Source organism: Diaphorina citri, unplaced genomic scaffold, assembly GCF_000475195.1.
Source record: "Diaphorina citri unplaced genomic scaffold, Diaci psyllid genome assembly version 1.1 scaffold1426, whole genome shotgun sequence".
In the NCBI taxonomy this organism is placed as follows: Eukaryota; Metazoa; Arthropoda; class Insecta; order Hemiptera; family Psyllidae; genus Diaphorina; species Diaphorina citri.
In genome coordinates, this window is record NW_007378852.1 from 1 (window position 1) to 16,692 (window position 16,692).

The 16,692-nt window shown below is 42.1% G+C and overlaps 4 protein-coding genes across 4 annotated transcripts in view; 3 read left to right on the plus strand and 1 right to left on the minus strand.

Moving 5' to 3' along the window:
- The first annotated feature begins 29 nt into the window (after positions 1-29).
- LOC103515845 (PAX-interacting protein 1-like) lies at positions 30-5,209 on the plus strand. The gene is made up of 6 exons (XM_008480788.2): positions 30-39; positions 819-1,060; positions 1,661-1,904; positions 2,482-2,775; positions 3,325-3,675; positions 4,767-5,209. The coding sequence occupies exons 1-6, from the start codon at positions 36-38 to the stop codon at positions 4,856-4,858; spliced, it is 1,227 nt and encodes a 408-aa protein (XP_008479010.1). The 5' UTR covers positions 30-35; the 3' UTR covers positions 4,859-5,209.
- A 2,783-nt stretch (positions 5,210-7,992) lies between these two features.
- LOC103515846 (PAX-interacting protein 1-like) lies at positions 7,993-9,987 on the plus strand. The gene is made up of 5 exons (XM_026828422.1): positions 7,993-8,051; positions 8,262-8,379; positions 8,479-8,796; positions 9,397-9,640; positions 9,947-9,987. Exons 1-5 carry the CDS (start codon positions 7,993-7,995, stop codon positions 9,985-9,987), a joined length of 780 nt encoding a protein of 259 aa, XP_026684223.1.
- Positions 9,988-11,013: 1,026 nt separating this feature from the next.
- LOC103515847 (transcriptional regulator ATRX homolog) lies at positions 11,014-14,281 on the minus strand. Its single transcript, XM_008480790.2, has 4 exons — positions 14,163-14,281; positions 12,784-13,803; positions 12,319-12,463; positions 11,014-11,498 (listed from the first exon to the last, which is right to left on the minus strand). The coding sequence occupies exons 1-4, from the start codon at positions 14,279-14,281 to the stop codon at positions 11,088-11,090; spliced, it is 1,695 nt and encodes a 564-aa protein (XP_008479012.2). The 3' UTR covers positions 11,014-11,087.
- Positions 14,282-14,896: 615 nt separating this feature from the next.
- LOC103515848 (T-complex protein 1 subunit zeta) overlaps positions 14,897-16,692 on the plus strand; it is a 44,119-nt gene continuing 42,323 nt past the window's right edge. The window contains exon 1 of the mRNA XM_026828423.1: positions 14,897-15,136. Within this exon, the coding sequence (XP_026684224.1) occupies positions 15,000-15,136 (137 nt within the window). The 5' untranslated portion in view covers positions 14,897-14,999. The remainder of the gene's footprint in view (positions 15,137-16,692) is intronic.

A 16,692-nucleotide genomic window follows, 5' to 3' on the forward strand; every position in this document is an offset into this window, starting at 1 on the left:
CCTACATTTGATGGGTAAGTGGCGTCCTACATTTGATGGGTAAGTGGCGCCCTACATTTGATGGGTAAGTGGCGCCCTACAGTCGGAAAAACGTGCGGAGAAATACCGCTACCTAGCACCTAGCCGTTCAGAGAGGAAATGCGGCGAGTTTAAGAGGGACGTTGTGAGTGCGAGAAGGATTCTAAGAGTTGTGTAAAATATAAAATAAATGCCTTTCCTTTGTGTTAATATATCACAACTTTAACACAAAGAAAAGGCTTTATATTAACACAACTTTTAGTCTGGCTGGGGGACGTTAAATAGTCTGGCTAGGGGACGTTAAACAGGGAGTAGACCAGCTTAGTCTGGTTGGGGTACTATAAACAGTGAGTATACCAGCCTGAATTTCCTTTGCTAATGAAATAGCAAAGGTTGAGTCGAAGGGCATCCACTCGTAAAATTCTGTAGCCAAAACCAAATGTCAGCCCAAAAACGATCACCCTAGGGCTGATTGAGGGCTGACGAAAAACGTCGACCCCGTCTGTACACGGGAAAAAGCGAAGAAGAAGAAGAAGAAGAAGAATATATCACAACTTTACCAACATCAATACGGACTCTGCCTAACGAACAACTTGGCGGTCGGGTCATAGTTCTGAGAATCAAACAGGATTTCGTATCTGTCTGGAGTTACAATCTTGGCATCGATCTTCTGATCCGAAATTGGTATTTTTGGGGGATTTCACACTTTTTTCTTCTTTTAAAGACGACTGTTTTATCACCGATTTTGTCTACAATTAAATACAAATCTAATCTAACTCCCTCTCTTCCTCCCACCAAAGGTCCCTGGAAGGCGCCCATCAACGTATCCCAAGAGGCGTACGACAGGGCCAAAGCCGCCGGGGCGGCTCAGGGCGGCCCGAGGCGGAAAAAGCAGAAAACCTCCCACCCGTCCGGGGTGGGAGGAGAGAATGAAGATGTGGAGAATAGTGAAATTCCGGCCCTGACACTCGAACCACTACCCTATGAGAATAAGCCGCGGATACTGCTCAGTGGATTCGCCAAGCCATTGGAAGAAGAGAAGGTAAGAGACTAGAATAGAAAAGAAAACTAATGATAATGGGGGAAAATAATATAAGAGATTATTAAATAGATTTCCCTGCCCTAAATCTATTTAATACATATACAAATCGATTTAGGGCTGGGCAAATGACAAAATCTTGGCAGAGTGATGTTTTTTAAGATGAGTTTTCGCCGTTTTTATTTCATAGCAATAAGAGACACACTACTTCAACTTCTCATTTAGGTGCTGGGCTGCTGGGTCTACACGAGAACACCAGAAAAAACCCATTGAAATATTTTCAAAAAAAAATCATGGTGGGCATCGAACCTGGGATTTTCTGCCTGGCAGGTAGTGCGTTACCACTAAACGAATCATCTCCTTCTTCTTTTACACCTTTTGACGTTTATGGAGAGTCGTTGTTTTTAGTCAGCCTTTTCCAGTCGGCTCTATTTTAAAAACCAAAGCCCACTCCAAGGCTTAGGTGTAGTGACAAACAGTCCTAGTGGATAGGTTAAGCTTCTACGAATCTACAACTCTATTTTGTAGGACCGAATGCCTTGTTCGCCATTTTCCCCGTATTACTAAACTAACCCATGCCCCTTTGTTATTTTCTCTCCACAGAAAGTGAAACAGCTAGGCGCGGACATGGCAGTGTCGTGGCGGGACGCCACTCACCTGGTTCTAGCCAACCCTGCCCAGGGCCGGACCCTCAAGTTCCTCTGTGCCCTGAGTCGGGTGCGACATATCGTATCAGGGGCGTGGTTAAGGGCGTGTCTACAGGCTAGCCATCTAGTAGACGAGGCGGAGTATGAGGTGAAAGAAATCGTTGTGTCCGCCCCTGATGACAATGACAATATTAAGACTGGTGAGTTTTCTTCAAATTAAATTGATCTCGAGGGTAATGTAAACCTTGACAAATAGAGTGCTTGAAGGCATTTGATGGATTCCAATCCAGTTGACCCCAAACATCTATCTTATATCCTTCCATCATGACACAGCATTCTACTCGGACAAAACTCTCATTCCTTGAAAGAATTAAGTTGAGTTTCAGATGTTTATTTGACAGGCAGTGAGGCAAATAAATAAACATGAATCTCTTTTTGTAAACCTGGAGGTTAACTATTAGAAGAGAGGGAAATAACAATTACACACTTAACCGGTATGGTTTAATTTTTACTTTATTTTTTTCATCAGACATGTTTCCCTTGAGTCCTTTATTATTTATTTATCATTTATTGTCATGTGTGTGTCACAGTATGAGTCATTTATTAATTACCAAACTGTGGATTATTTAACATGTATTGTAAAATTGTTATTACAAATAAATAAAGTATCATTACAAATTAGACAAAATTGAGTGATTACTGACACAAAGAAAGGAAGGAAGAAGAAACCAAATAAAATTGTAACTATTAATTCTAATTTTGTTTCATCTCCCACAGAGCCGGATAAAGAAGAGGATCCGGCGGTGGCGGGACCGGACGCTGCGTCCCAGCCGGTCCCGGGATCCGGGACCAAACGGGTCGTATGTAACGTCCCGGCCGTGTTGCGCACCGGCGAGGCCCGCGCGCGCCTCTTCGCAGGCAAAACCTTCTACTTATCCCCGTCTATCGCGCCCTCTCCCGGCGCTATGCGGAAAATGATCGAAGCGGCCGGAGGCAGTGTCGAGCGGCAACGTCGCAGTTGGAGCAAAATCCAAGATGGCGGCCTGGGAGGGGAGGGGCCATCTCGGAACGGCTGGCTTTATCCTATCCTGTCTTCCTTCTCTCTTCGATTTCGGGACGATAAGACCATAGCAGTTACCGTTTCCTCTGTCAAACCTCTTAAAAAAAATGACACAGCATTCTACTCGGACAAAACTCTCATTCCTTGAAAGAATTAAGTTGAGTTTCAGATGTTTATTTGACAGGCAGTGAGGCAAATAAATAAACATGAATCTCTTTTTGTAAACCTGGAGGTTAACTATTAGAAGAGAGGGAAATAACAATTACACACTTAACCGGTATGGTTTAATTTTTACTTTATTTTTTTCATCAGACATGTTTCCCTTGAGTCCTTTATTATTTATTTATCATTTATTGTCATGTGTGTGTCACAGTATGAGTCATTTATTAATTACCAAACTGTGGATTATTTAACATGTATTGTAAAATTGTTATTACAAATAAATAAAGTATCATTACAAATTAGACAAAATTGAGTGATTACTGACACAAAGAAAGGAAGGAAGAAGAAACCAAATAAAATTGTAACTATTAATTCTAATTTTGTTTCATCTCCCACAGAGCCGGATAAAGAAGAGGATCCGGCGGTGGCGGGACCGGACGCTGCGTCCCAGCCGGTCCCGGGATCCGGGACCAAACGGGTCGTATGTAACGTCCCGGCCGTGTTGCGCACCGGCGAGGCCCGCGCGCGCCTCTTCGCAGGCAAAACCTTCTACTTATCCCCGTCTATCGCGCCCTCTCCCGGCGCTATGCGGAAAATGATCGAAGCGGCCGGAGGCAGTGTCGAGCGGCAACGTCGCAGTTGGAGCAAAATCCAAGATGGCGGCCTGGGAGGGGAGGGGCCGTCGTATTTGGTGATCACGTGTCGGGCCGACCTCCACTTGGTGGCGGATTTGTTGAAACATGACTATCGTAAGTAGTTCTGTTTAGAATCAACCCCAGTGGTGTAGTAATTCTACTGCTATGTAACCTACTTATGTACCTATGATATATCTGATGGCAAGTAAAACATTGCCCACTTATTACAATTACAAAGTAGTTGTAATTAGCATGGTGGACTTGGAACCTGAATGTTGGTGCTATCTCAGGGTGTTGGAAGAATTCGGGGGGTTTAAAACTGAAAAATTTACCAAAAAATTCCAAAGACCAATAATATTATAGACTACAACAAGGACTTGTTACCTGCCTCGGTGGTGTAGTGGTCAAGGCGCTCGCCTGGTAAACAGGAGGGCGTGGGTTCAATCCCAGCCGAGGTATGGAATACCTACCTCGGTGGTGTAGTGGTCAAGGCGCTACCTACCTCGGTGGTGTAGTGGTCAAGGCGCTACCTACCTCGGTGGTGTAGTGGTCAAGGCGCTACCTACCTCGGTGGTGTAGTGGTCAAGGCGCTACCTACCTCGGTGGTGTAGTGGTCAAGGCGCTACCTACCTCGGTGGTGTAGTGGTCAAGGCGCTACCTACCTCGGTGGTGTAGTGGTCAAGGCGCTACCTACCTCGGTGGTGTAGTGGTCAAGGCGCTACCTACCTCGGTGGTGTAGTGGTCAAGGCGCTACCTACCTCGGTGGTGTAGTGGTCAAGGCGCTACCTACCTCGGTGGTGTAGTGGTCAAGGCGCTCGCCTGGTAAACAGGAGGGCGTGGGTTCAATCCCAGCCGAGGTATGGAATACCTACCTCGGTGGTGTAGTGGTCAAGGCGCTCGCCTGGTAAACAGGAGGGCGTGGGTTCAATCCCAGCCGAGGTATGGAATACCTACCTCGGTGGTGTAGTGGTCAAGGCGCTACCTACCTCGGTGGTGTAGTGGTCAAGGCGCTACCTACCTCGGTGGTGTAGTGGTCAAGGCGCTACCTACCTCGGTGGTGTAGTGGTCAAGGCGCTACCTACCTCGGTGGTGTAGTGGTCAAGGCGCTACCTACCTCGGTGGTGTAGTGGTCAAGGCGCTACCTACCTCGGTGGTGTAGTGGTCAAGGCGCTACCTACCTCGGTGTTTTTTTTTTTTTTTTACAGCTATTTTCAACACGGAATTCGTAATGACATCCATCATGACTCAGAAGATTGACTACTCCATGTGTACTAGAAGAGCACATTTAAACCTGTGATCAAATCAGAGTACAGTACTTATTCCGTTGAAGCAACTGCTACATTATACTCAAGTGGTCTGTGTCGTAGCATGCTTATTGTCTCTCCCTCACCAGATGGGCGGTAATTACTGAGAAGGACATATCTAAACCTGTGATCAAATCCGGGTTCTATAGTTCATTGAAACATCTGCTACATTGGACTCTCGTTGTTTTGGCTGTAAAACAGCAAAATAATGGCTATATTGATATGAAAATTTTAATAAGGCCCCATGCGGCTAAAACATGAATTTTATTTTCCTTTGTATGTTGAACATATCAAAATCAATTTTGTCAATAGTCTGTTATTAGGTTATTACCTATCCCATCTCCAATATTACACATGAATTGGGTGAGAAAAAAAAATAAATAAAAATAATAATAAAACTACCAGGACAGCTTTTTTAAGAGGTTTGACAGAGGGAACTGTAACTGGTCTTATCGTCTCGAAAGCAAAGAGTGAAGGGGAATAGGAGAAAGCCAGCCGTTCCGAGAATGAACCTTATCTGTTTAGGATAAAATCCACCCCGGGCGGGAACCACAACCTAGCGCTCACTGGCTCAGGATCGATTGAAAGATGTACAAAAATTTTGCGCAACATTTTGTGACATATTATACAATGTATATGGATCATAGATACAACCTTGTTTATACTTATATTTTCTAAACTCTCCATGCAGTGTTTATATTTCTATAGTTAAATTAAATTATCAAGGTAAAGAAAATTAATTTATTGTACCTCATTTTTATAAGAATGCTTTTTTACTGCCCAAATGTTTATAAAACCTTGAAAAATCATCTATTATTTTCCTTGTAAAGTTCCTTGTTTATATTACCTTGACTGTTTATACAACCTGAAGAATGATTTTTATTTTTATTTTGTTTGAAAACGAGAACGAACCTTATCCGTCCAGGATAAAATCCGCCCGGGCGAGAATCGAACCCACAACCTAGCGCTCACTGGCTAGGGATCGATTGAAAGATGTACAAAATTTTTGTGCAACATTTTGTGACATATTGTACAATGTATAATTATGGATCATAGATACAACCTTGTTTATACTAAAAGATTTAATATTATATTTTCTAAACTCTCCATGCAGTGTTTATATTTCTACAGTTGAATTAAATTATCAAGATAAAGTTAAATTAATTTATTGTAGGTACCTCATTTTTATAAGAATGCTTTTTACTGCCCAAATGTTTATAAAACCTTGAAAAATCATCGATTATTTTCCTTGTAAAGTTCCTTGTTTATATTACCTTGACTGTTTATACAACCTGAAGAATGATTTTTATTTTTATTTTGTTTGAAAGAATAAACATTTTCATTTATTTACCATTTGAAATTGTAGTGCATTTTCTTTTAGATAGAGTACCATTTCTTAAAGGTTTTTTTTAAGAGGTTTGACAGAGGGAACTGTAACTGCTAGGGTCTTATCCTTCCGAAAGCGAAGAGAGAAGGAAGACAGGATAGGAGCAAGTCAGCCGTTCTGAGAACGAACGAACATCCCAACAGGATAAAATTCGCTCCGGGGGGGGGGAATCGAACCCGCTGCCTAACATTTACGAGGCATACGCGCTACCTTGATAGAGGAAACCAACAACGTATATCTTTGTTCCAAAATTGTCGAGATGGATAGAACCAGTCTTTCTGAGAACGAAGCCCATGTGTTAAGTTAGCTATTTAGAATAAAGTCCTCCACGGGCGGGCATCGAACCTACGACCTAGCGTTAAACCTATTTTTAAAACGGAGTCTCACAAAATTTTGAGTAACACTGACACTGGCCGGCAACAGGTAATGGGCTTCACTTTTCCTTTACCCTTCTATCCACTCTTCTCAGCCTCCGTGAAAAAGTGTAGGATTCGTGAATATTTGACACGCATATTTACTTAACTAAAATAATATGGATTATTTTAGTTTGGTCCAATGTAAGTCCCATGTTTGGGATTGTCCTCTAAATCGACTAGGCTTATTTTGTCACAGTCTTCTCAGTTATGAATCTAATGGCTTAGTAACTGTCCCACTATGACTGTTACCACAGTTCAGCTTTACTTTTGAGTGTTTCAGCAATCTCAACTGATTTTATTTCTTAGCAATGAAACAACTGCTACATTAGACGATTGTGGTCTGTGTCGTAGCATGCCCATCCCGTAGTATGCCTCTCATCAGATGGGCGAGAAAAGACACAATACTTCCCATTTAGGTGCTGGGTCAACACGAGAACACCAGAAAGTAACCCGTTGAAATATTTGCAATCAAAAAACGAGTACAAATTTTTGTCGATGGTGGGATTATTTACTTAACTAAAATAATATGGATTATTTTAGTTTGGTCCAATGTAAGTCCCATGTTTGGGATTGTCCTCTAAATCGACTAGGCTTATTTTGTCACAGTCTTCTCAGTTATGAATCTAATGGCTTAGTAACTGTCCCACTATGACTGTTACCACAGTTCAGCTTTACTTTTGAGTGTTTCAGCAATCTCAACTGATTTTATTTCTTAGCAATGAAACAACTGCTACATTAGACTCGTATGATCTGTGTCATATAGTATGCCCATCCCACAGTACGTCCCTCATCTCACCATGCCCCTAGCATTCCCAATTGCCCATTAAAGCTTGGAACTTACCTTCAAATGTAATCTGTAAAGTTAGAGATGTTTTTCCTTTCCAACTTCATCTCTTCTATTTCAAGTGTGAAAATCAATATGGTGACAATTTGGGTGTGAAAATCGATGAAATACTTTCCTCGTTCCTTCTTCACTGAAAATACAGAGTTCCAACACTTCTAGAAATAAAGAAAAATTCCTTTTACGTCCTTTATAAATGGGAAAATTGATAAAATTCAAAACTTGAAATTTTCAAAAAATTAAAAATTAAATTTCTTAAAAGTAAACAAAAGGGAAGTTTCGACTTTCGCTAGGTTTGCCGATTTTTCCGAAGAAGAAAGAAAAATTCCTTTTACGTCCTTTATAAATGGGAAAATTGATAAAATTCAAAACTTGAAATTTTCAAAAAATTAAAAATTAAATTTCTTGGTAGCTAGTAAAGACGAAGAGTCTCATATGAAAACTGTTCGGTATATGGAAAGGCCGCTGGGTTTGGAGAATTGAATGAAAGTTTTTAGTATATTGGAAACGGGAGCCGAAACTTACACACTGGCCGGCAACAGGTAATGGGCTTCACTTTTCCTTTATCCTTCTATCAACTCTTCTCAGCCTCCGTGAAAAAGTGTAGGATTCGTGAATATTTGACACGCATGCGCAGAGCGAAATTTAAAAATTAAAAGTAAACAAAAAAGAAGTTTCGCTAGGTTTGCCGATTTTTCCGAAGAAGTTCTTTCCAATTTTTCTTATCTGATAAAGTTTCCCGTTTATTTGAGTCATGGCCGCTACTGGATTCAAATAATACAACAGAACGGAGGCGAAGTAGAATCCAGCTATGTACTGAGACTGACCCACATTCTGTGCCTCTCCCAGAAACATCCCCTCGTACAACAGGTGAGTACAACATGTGAACACCTGGATTCAAATAATACAACAGAACGGAGGCGAAATTGGTATTTTTGGGGGATTTCACACTTTTTTCTTCTTTTAAAGACGACTGTTTTATCACCGATTTTGTCTACAATTAAATACAAATCTAATCTAACTCCCTCTCTTCCTCCCACCAAAGGTCCCTGGAAGGCGCCCATCAACGTATCCCAAGAGGCGTACGACAGGGCCAAAGCCGCCGGGGCGGCTCAGGGCGGCCCGAGGCGGAAAAAGCAGAAAACCTCCCACCCGTCCGGGGTGGGAGGAGAGAATGAAGATGTGGAGAATAGTGAAATTCCGGCCCTGACACTCGAACCACTACCCTATGAGAATAAGCCGCGGATACTGCTCAGTGGATTCGCCAAGCCATTGGAAGAAGAGAAGGTAAGAGACTAGAATAGAAAAGAAAACTAATGATAATGGGGGAAAATAATATAAGAGATTATTAAATAGATTTCCCTGCCCTAAATCTATTTAATACATATACAAATCGATTTAGGGCTGGGCAAATGACAAAATCTTGGCAGAGTGATGTTTTTTAAGATGAGTTTTCGCCGTTTTTATTTCATAGCAATAAGAGACACACTACTTCAACTTCTCATTTAGGTGCTGGGCTGCTGGGTCTACACGAGAACACCAGAAAAAACCCATTGAAATATTTTCAAAAAAAAATCATGGTGGGCATCGAACCTGGGATTTTCTGCCTGGCAGGTAGTGCGTTACCACTAAACGAATCATCTCCTTCTTCTTTTACACCTTTTGACGTTTATGGAGAGTCGTTGTTTTTAGTCAGCCTTTTCCAGTCGGCTCTATTTTAAAAACCAAAGCCCACTCCAAGGCTTAGGTGTAGTGACAAACAGTCCTAGTGGATAGGTTAAGCTTCTACGAATCTACAACTCTATTTTGTAGGACCGAATGCCTTGTTCGCCATTTTCCCCGTATTACTAAACTAACCCATGCCCCTTTGTTATTTTCTCTCCACAGAAAGTGAAACAGCTAGGCGCGGACATGGCAGTGTCGTGGCGGGACGCCACTCACCTGGTTCTAGCCAACCCTGCCCAGGGCCGGACCCTCAAGTTCCTCTGTGCCCTGAGTCGGGTGCGACATATCGTATCAGGGGCGTGGTTAAGGGCGTGTCTACAGGCTAGCCATCTAGTAGACGAGGCGGAGTATGAGGTGAAAGAAATCGTTGTGTCCGCCCCTGATGACAATGACAATATTAAGACTGGTGAGTTTTCTTCAAATTAAATTGATCTCGAGGGTAATGTAAACCTTGACAAATAGAGTGCTTGAAGGCATTTTTTTTTTTTTTTTTTTTTTTAATAATTACATCTATCTTATATCCTTCCATCATCATTAAAGTAACGTGGTTCCAATCCAGTTGACCCCAAACATCTATCTTATATCCTTCCATCATCATTAAAGTAACGTGGTAGTGTGAACGAGTTGTAACAACGGAGGTCTTATCGTCCCGAAATCGAAGAGCGAAGGAGACAGGATAGGAGAAATTCTAATTTTGTTTCACCTCCCACAGAGCCGGATAAAGAAGAGGACCCGGCGGCGGCGGGACCGTAGATTATACTACATCAGGGGAGGTGCAGTTCTATGGATATGGACCTAACATCAAACGTGAGTTATTGGTTTGATTGTGAGCTCGGGAAAAAGTAATGAAATCCCCCAAAAACACCTATATGTGGTCGAAATTTCGGTGCCAAGACTGTAGTCCCCAAAAAATCCAAGTACTTACATCTGTACTTTTTTCTACATCAACACCAACCTCAGTGGTACAATGGTTAACGCGTTGGACTTTGGATCTGGAGGTTGGTGGTTCGAGTCCAAGTCAAGTCATAAAATTTATCTAGGTGTAATATAATTAGGAAACGATATTTGTGGCGAGCATTTTTAAAGTATGCTTAACATAATTAAAAATTCCTTTATTTCCATCCTTTTTGCTTCCTCACGTTACAGGGTTTGCGAGATGGGAAGCGTTGTATCACAGCACATTGGCTGAATGATGTCATCACGAGGCAGCATGTTCTACCGCCTCACCTTGCCATACACTTCCCTACACCTTACAGGTAAACTGAGCTATTGTTTTTCTAGTGGTTCTGTAGAATTTGAACAAAAAAAGTCGGTGAACTGTAGAATTCAGAAAATTGGCCACTTTTTGATGGGTTCCAATCCAGTTGACCCCAAAAATCTATCTATCCTTCCATCATCATTAACGTAACGTGGTAGTGTGAACGAGTTGTAACAACGGAGGTCTTATCGTCCCGAAATCGAAGAGCGAAGGAGACAGGATAGAAAGCCAGCCGTTCTGAGAACGAACATTATCTATTTAGGATAAATGTTCGCCCCGGCCGGGGAACGAACTCGCAACCTAGCGCCCTATTATGCCGACAGGACATTTACATAGTTCGTTTTACATCTGCAATTAAAGTCAGGAGAGAAAAAAAATCAATAAAATTTATCGACGGACTGCCCACAATTTGGGTTGTCAAAATGACACAGCATGCCAGCCTAGTTAGCTTAGTTGGTAGTGCGTCTGCCTTGTAAGCGCTAGGCCGCGGGTTCGATTCCCGCCCGGGGCGGATTTTTCAGTATCTCTTGTACACCACCAGGGTAGATGACACTCTCACCATCACAAGTGCCCTAACAGCACCCAACATCGTGTTCTACGTTTCAACCCAATCTATGCGGCCCTGGAACCTTCTGTTCTTCTCAGGCACTGTCCACCGTGCTTGTTTAGTGCTAGATGTCCCCTGTCCCCAGTAAGCCAGGCTCGATCTCATACGGGCCATCAGTCGCCACCTCTTTCCCTCGGCCATTCGCTTGTTGTAAAGATCTGTACTGGGGTGGTTCCTCCCATCTCGACACCTGTAAAGGAAGATCTCCTCCTCTTCCTTCTCCTTCCAGTAGCGGGACATCTCATCTTGAATGCGGACTTGGGACGGGTTGGGTGTTGTACTGAGGAGGCGCTCGAAGAAATGTTGAGAGTGACGGAATTGAGACTTGCGTTTGTTCGGTTCTGCATCATCACGTAGCAGCTTGGCGGCCATGATATTGTAGATCTCAAGGTCTGTCACCTGAAATGGAATTGGAGAGAGAAATAATCAGAGAAAGACCTTGTTTAGACTGTGAAAAAAAAACGTGTTTAGACAGCAAAAAAACCTTCTTTAGACTGTGAAATAATCAGAAAAAAGAGCTTGTTCAGACTGTGAAATAATCAGAAAAAGACCTTGTTTAGACTTTGAATTAATCAGGAAAAAGACCTTGTTTGAACTGTGAAATAATCAGAAAAAAAAGACCTTGTTTGAACTGTGAAATAATCAGAAAAAAAGACCTTGTTTAGACTTGAATTAATCAGGAAAAAAGACCTTATTTGGACTGGAAAACATTCAGAAAAAGACTTTTGATCAAATTTGAAAACAGTCAGCGCTATTTGTACTAAATTACACTGTTGCCATACCCGATAAATGGTGTGATCGATTTCTATTTCCCGGTCGATTTCGGGCGTTGCAGTGGTGTAGGTTGTGGAGAGAGAAATAATCAGAGAAAGACCTTGTTTAGACTGTGAAAAAAACCGTGTTTAGACAGCAAAAAAAACCTTCTTTAGACTGTGAAATAATCAGAAAAAAGAGCTTGTTTAGACTGTGAAATAATCAGAAAAAGACCTTGTTTAGACTTTGAATTAATCAGAAAAAAAGACCTTGTTTGAACTGTGAAATAATCAGAAAAAAAGACCTTGTTTGAACCGTGAAATAATCAGAAAAAAAGACCTTGTTTAGACTTTGAATTAATCAGGAAAAAAGACCTTATTTGGACTGGAAAACATTCAGAAAAAGACTTTAGATCAAATGTGAAGACAGTCAGCGCTATTTATACTAAATTACACTGTTGCCATACCCGATAAATGGTGTGATCGATTTCTATTTCCCGGTCGATTTCGGGCGTTGCAGTGGTGTAGGTTGAATTGGGCCCGTCTAGAAGGTGCAGCAGTCCCCTTGCTTCTGCTACACTAGTGTAGTTCTTGGCACTGTTCACCAAATACCTGTAGACCAAGGAGAAAAGGAGGACAGGATAGGAGAAAGCCAGCCGTTCCGAGAGTGAACCTTATGTGTTTAGGATAAAATCCGGCCCGGGCGAGAATCGAACCATCAGCCTAGCGCTTCTAACCAGGTCGCAGTCTTCTTCTTCTTTTGCTTTGCCATGTTCCCGTTCAAACGGGGTCGACATTTTTCGCAGCAACAGGGCATTTATTATAGCCGACATTTATTATAGCCGACATTTATTATAGCCCTACTTGTACCAATACCAAGTTTTGAAGAGGTCCGAAAGGAAAATAAGCATCTGGCAGACCCCCGATATTACCTGTTAGTATTCCGCAGAATCTGGTTGAGTTTCCTCTGGAAGCGTTTCCTGAGCGCGCTCATGGTCGTGCTTGTCGTTTCCTTGCTATGCCACGGCGTCTTCTCGCGTCGAAACCGTGTCGTTTTCTTGCGTTTCTTCTTCGTCCCCTCCGTAATGAGGAGCAGCGGATTCATGTTGATAACGTTCGCCTCCGTTGCGTCCAGCGTTCGTTTCTCGCGGTGTAAAAAGCGTGCGTCACGCGCCATATCGCCAGGTCGCGGTGTTGGCTCCTGCTGTCGTTTTTGATCCATTTTCCACATCTCGCGTCGTATTTTGGAAAAGCTTTCGTCCGCCAGGTCAGGTCCTTCGTCTGTGCCTTCTTCCGTGTCTGCGAGATTGCTGTAGTTGTCCAAGTAGTCTGCGCTGGATCCTTCTTCTTCGGGGTGTTTGGCATGATTTTTGACATGCTCTTCTGGGTGATTGTCATGTTCGGTAGATTCTCTACGAGTTTCCCTTGGATGGGTGATTTGAAGATATGCAGCGATTGGATCTATGCTGGGTTCCATGCTGATCTTTGCGGTAGATGTTTCTTGTGAAGTCTTTTGTGCGTTTGTTTGAGGCTTCGTTGACTCTTGGAAAGTTGGCTTCGTTGACTCTTGAAAAGTTTGTGCTTTGTATGTTTTAGTGTTGTGTTTTCTGGACTGTTCACTGGTTTGGGAATCCTTACTGCTGTCTTCTTCACTGCTGTGTTGTTTCCGGATTTTAGTTTGACGTTCTTTTGTTTCTTCACTTTCTTCTTCGCTGCTTTGTTTATGTACTTTAGTTTTATATTTTCTTGATTCCTTACTGCTGCCTTCTTCGCTACTTTGTTTGTGTTTTTTGGTTCTGTGTTGTCTTGAATCTGTACTACTATCGTCGCTGCTTTTTTGTTTCCATATTTTAGTTTTATATCTTCTTGAATCTTTACTGCTGTCTTCACTGCTTAGTTGCTTTCTTAGTTTACTTTTGCATGGTGTAAGACAGAATAATGTGCTGATACTGCTGAAAAGTCCAAATTGGATAGTAAAAACACATTTTAACTTTCTAAAAAAATATTTGTGAGCAATATGCTCACTGTTAAAGTTGTCAATGTGGTCTGTGTTAAAACACAGCACCCAGATATTAATGAGTAATAATCTGAAAATATTTGCTTAAACTCATAGCTAGCCTCTCAGTATCTCTTGTACACCACCAGGGTAGATGACACTCTCACCATTACAAGTGCCCTAACAGCACCCAACATCTTTAATAGTACTCAAAAATCTTTTAATATTAGGTACCTACATTATTTTCTAAGCCAGAGAAAATGTTTATTAAGCTCCGTGTTCTATGTTTCAACCCAATCTATGCGGCCCTGGAACCTTCTGTTCTTCTCAGGCACTGTCCACCGTGCTTGTTTAGTGCTAGACGTCCCCTGTCCCCAGTAAGCCAGGCTTGATCTCATACGGGCCATCAGTCGCCACCTCTTTCCCTCGGCCATTCGCTTGTTGTAAAGATCTGTACTGGGGTGGTTCCTCCCATCTCTATTTTCTTTTAGATAGAGTACCGTTTCTTAAAGGTTTTTTTTTAAGAGGTTTTACAGAGGGAACTGTAACTGCTAGGGTCTTATCGTCCCGAAAGCGAAGAGAGAAGGAAGACAGGATAGGAGCAAGCCAGCCGTTCTGAGAACGAACGAACATCCCAACAGGATAAAATTCGCCCCGGGGGGGAATCGAACCCGCTGCCTAACATTTACGAGGCATACGCGCTATCAACTTGATAGAGGAAACCAACAACGTATATCTTTGTTCCAAAATTGTGGAGATGGATAGAACCAGTCTTTCTGAGAACGAACCCCATGTGTTAAGTTAGCTATTTAGAATAAAGTCCTCCACGGGCGGACATCGAACCTACGACCTAGCGTTAAACCTGTTTTTAAAACGGAGTCTCACAAAATTTTAAGTAACACTGACACTGGCCGGCAACAGATAATGGGCTTCACTTTTCCTTTACCCTTCTATCCACTCTTCTCAGCCTCCGTGAAAAAGTGTAGGATTCGTGAATATTTGACACGCATGCGCAGAGCGAAATTTTAAAATCGTGCTTAAAGTAAACAAAAGGGAAGTTTGGTAATTTTGGTATCGCTAGGTTTGCCGATTTTTCCGAAGAAGTTCTTTCCAATTTTTCTTATCTGATAAAGTTTCCCGTTTATTTGAGTCATGGCCGCTATTAGTTATTTGAACCCGAAGGCTGAGTTTGCTAGGGCAGCACAAGCCCTTGCTCTCAACATATCTGCTGCCAAAGGAATTCAAGATGTAATGAAGACCAACCTCGGACCTAGGGGAACAATGAAAATGTGAGTAACCATGTGCTTGTGAAATTGGCTGTTTTACTGATGTTTCCTCCAATTTTGTCGTTTCTGTATCTGTTTTAAGCTTGTTCGTATGGAAAATGACTAATCTACGGGCGGTTTTGGCCATCCAGGTCTAGTGGTGGGTTATAAATTGAGCTTGGAAGGTACAGCTTGTTAGGTACTCTCGGGTACTTCAGAGTGAGTCATTTCCAGCCTGACTGCAAATGATTCCGAAAAATTGGCTGTTTTACTGATATTTCCTCCAATTTTGTCGTTTCTGTATCTGTTTTAAGCTTGTTCGTATAGAAAATGACTAATCTACGGGCGGTTTTGGCCATCCAGGTCTAGTGGTGGGTTAAAAATTGAGCATGGAAGGTACAGCTTGTTAGGTACTCTCGGGTACTTCAGAGTGAGTCATTTCCAGCCTGACTGCAAATGATTCCGAATGCTTTGGGCTGTTTCCTAAATTTCTACTTGTTTAGTACCAATTGACTTCCAAATACTTCTAACTATGTCCAAAAATAATTTCAATATGATCATAATTGCCTACCTGTTGTAGTAGTTAAGTAGTAGATGAGATTTGGAAAAATGTATTGCACCTTCCAAGCCATTGTTGAGATGTTGAGGACCTTAACCAAAACCAAATGTCAGCCCAAAGCGATCAGCCTAGGGCTGATTGAGAGGCTGACGAAAAACGTAGACCCCGCCTGAACACGGGAAAAGGTGAGGGAGAAGAAGAAGAAGAAGCTATTTCTGTTGTTTTCCCTCTATTCCGGGAGTAATTGACTGCCGAAAAACCCTTTTTTTCAGTCTCATTCTGGCAGTATAAACAGGGTATATTCTATTCTATTCTTTTCTCATCAGATCATGACGAGTGTAGTCAGAATGGAATGTGTGCTAACGGAATGTGTATCAACATGGACGGATCATTCAAGTGTCAGTGTAAACCCGGCTTTGTACTCTCACCCACAGGACACGCCTGTATAGGTAAGTATAGTGACACCTTAGTAGGAGATCGGACCCTCGACCCTAACCTCTAACACTGACCGACCAACCTCAGTGGTGCAGTTGTTAACGCGTTTGACTTTGGATCTGGAGGTTGGTGGTTCGAGTCCAAGTCAAGTCATAAAATTTATCTAGGCGTAATATAATTAGGAAACGATATTTGTGGCGAGCATTTTTAAAGTATGCTTAACATAATTAAAAATTCCTTTATTTCCATCCTTTTTGCTTCCTCACGTTACAGGGTTTGCGAGATGGGAAGCGTTGTATCACAGCACATTGGCTGAATGATGTCATCACGAGGCAGCATGTTCTACCGCCTCACCTTGCCATACACTTCCCTACACCTTACAGGTAAACTGAGCTATTGTCCTTCTAGTGGTTCTGTAGAATTTGAACAAAAAAAGTCGGTGAACTGTAGAATTCAGAAAATTCGCCACTTTTCTGGGTCCGATTGACTATATAATTGAGAAGGGATGTGTAACGTAAAATTCTAAGCGTACCATGTTGATTACTAAAAAAAAGTCGCTACGAAATTGTTGTTTCGTCTTAATGAG

Bases quoted from the DNA above. Each gene is read 5' to 3' on its own strand.
- LOC103515845 (XM_008480788.2), top strand. The intron at 1,061-1,660 runs GTAAGAGACTAG...TTCTCTCCACAG, and splicing joins AGCCATTGGAAGAAGAGAAG to AAAGTGAAACAGCTAGGCGC. The intron at 2,776-3,324 runs GCTGGCTTTATC...CATCTCCCACAG, and splicing joins GGAGGGGCCATCTCGGAACG to AGCCGGATAAAGAAGAGGAT.
- LOC103515846 (XM_026828422.1), top strand. From the start codon at position 7,993: ATGAAAGTTTTTAGTATATTGGAAACGGGAGCCGAAACTTACACACTG. The intron at 8,380-8,478 runs GTGAGTACAACA...CTTCTTTTAAAG, and splicing joins AACATCCCCTCGTACAACAG to ACGACTGTTTTATCACCGAT. The intron at 8,797-9,396 runs GTAAGAGACTAG...TTCTCTCCACAG, and splicing joins AGCCATTGGAAGAAGAGAAG to AAAGTGAAACAGCTAGGCGC.
- LOC103515847 (XM_008480790.2), bottom strand. From the start codon at position 14,281: ATGGCCGAGGGAAAGAGGTGGCGACTGATGGCCCGTATGAGATCAAGC. The intron at 12,464-12,783 runs GTAATATCGGGG...CTTGGTCTACAG, and splicing joins ATTCTGCGGAATACTAACAG to GTATTTGGTGAACAGTGCCA. The intron at 11,499-12,318 runs GTATGGCAACAG...ATTCCATTTCAG, and splicing joins TCGATCACACCATTTATCGG to GTGACAGACCTTGAGATCTA.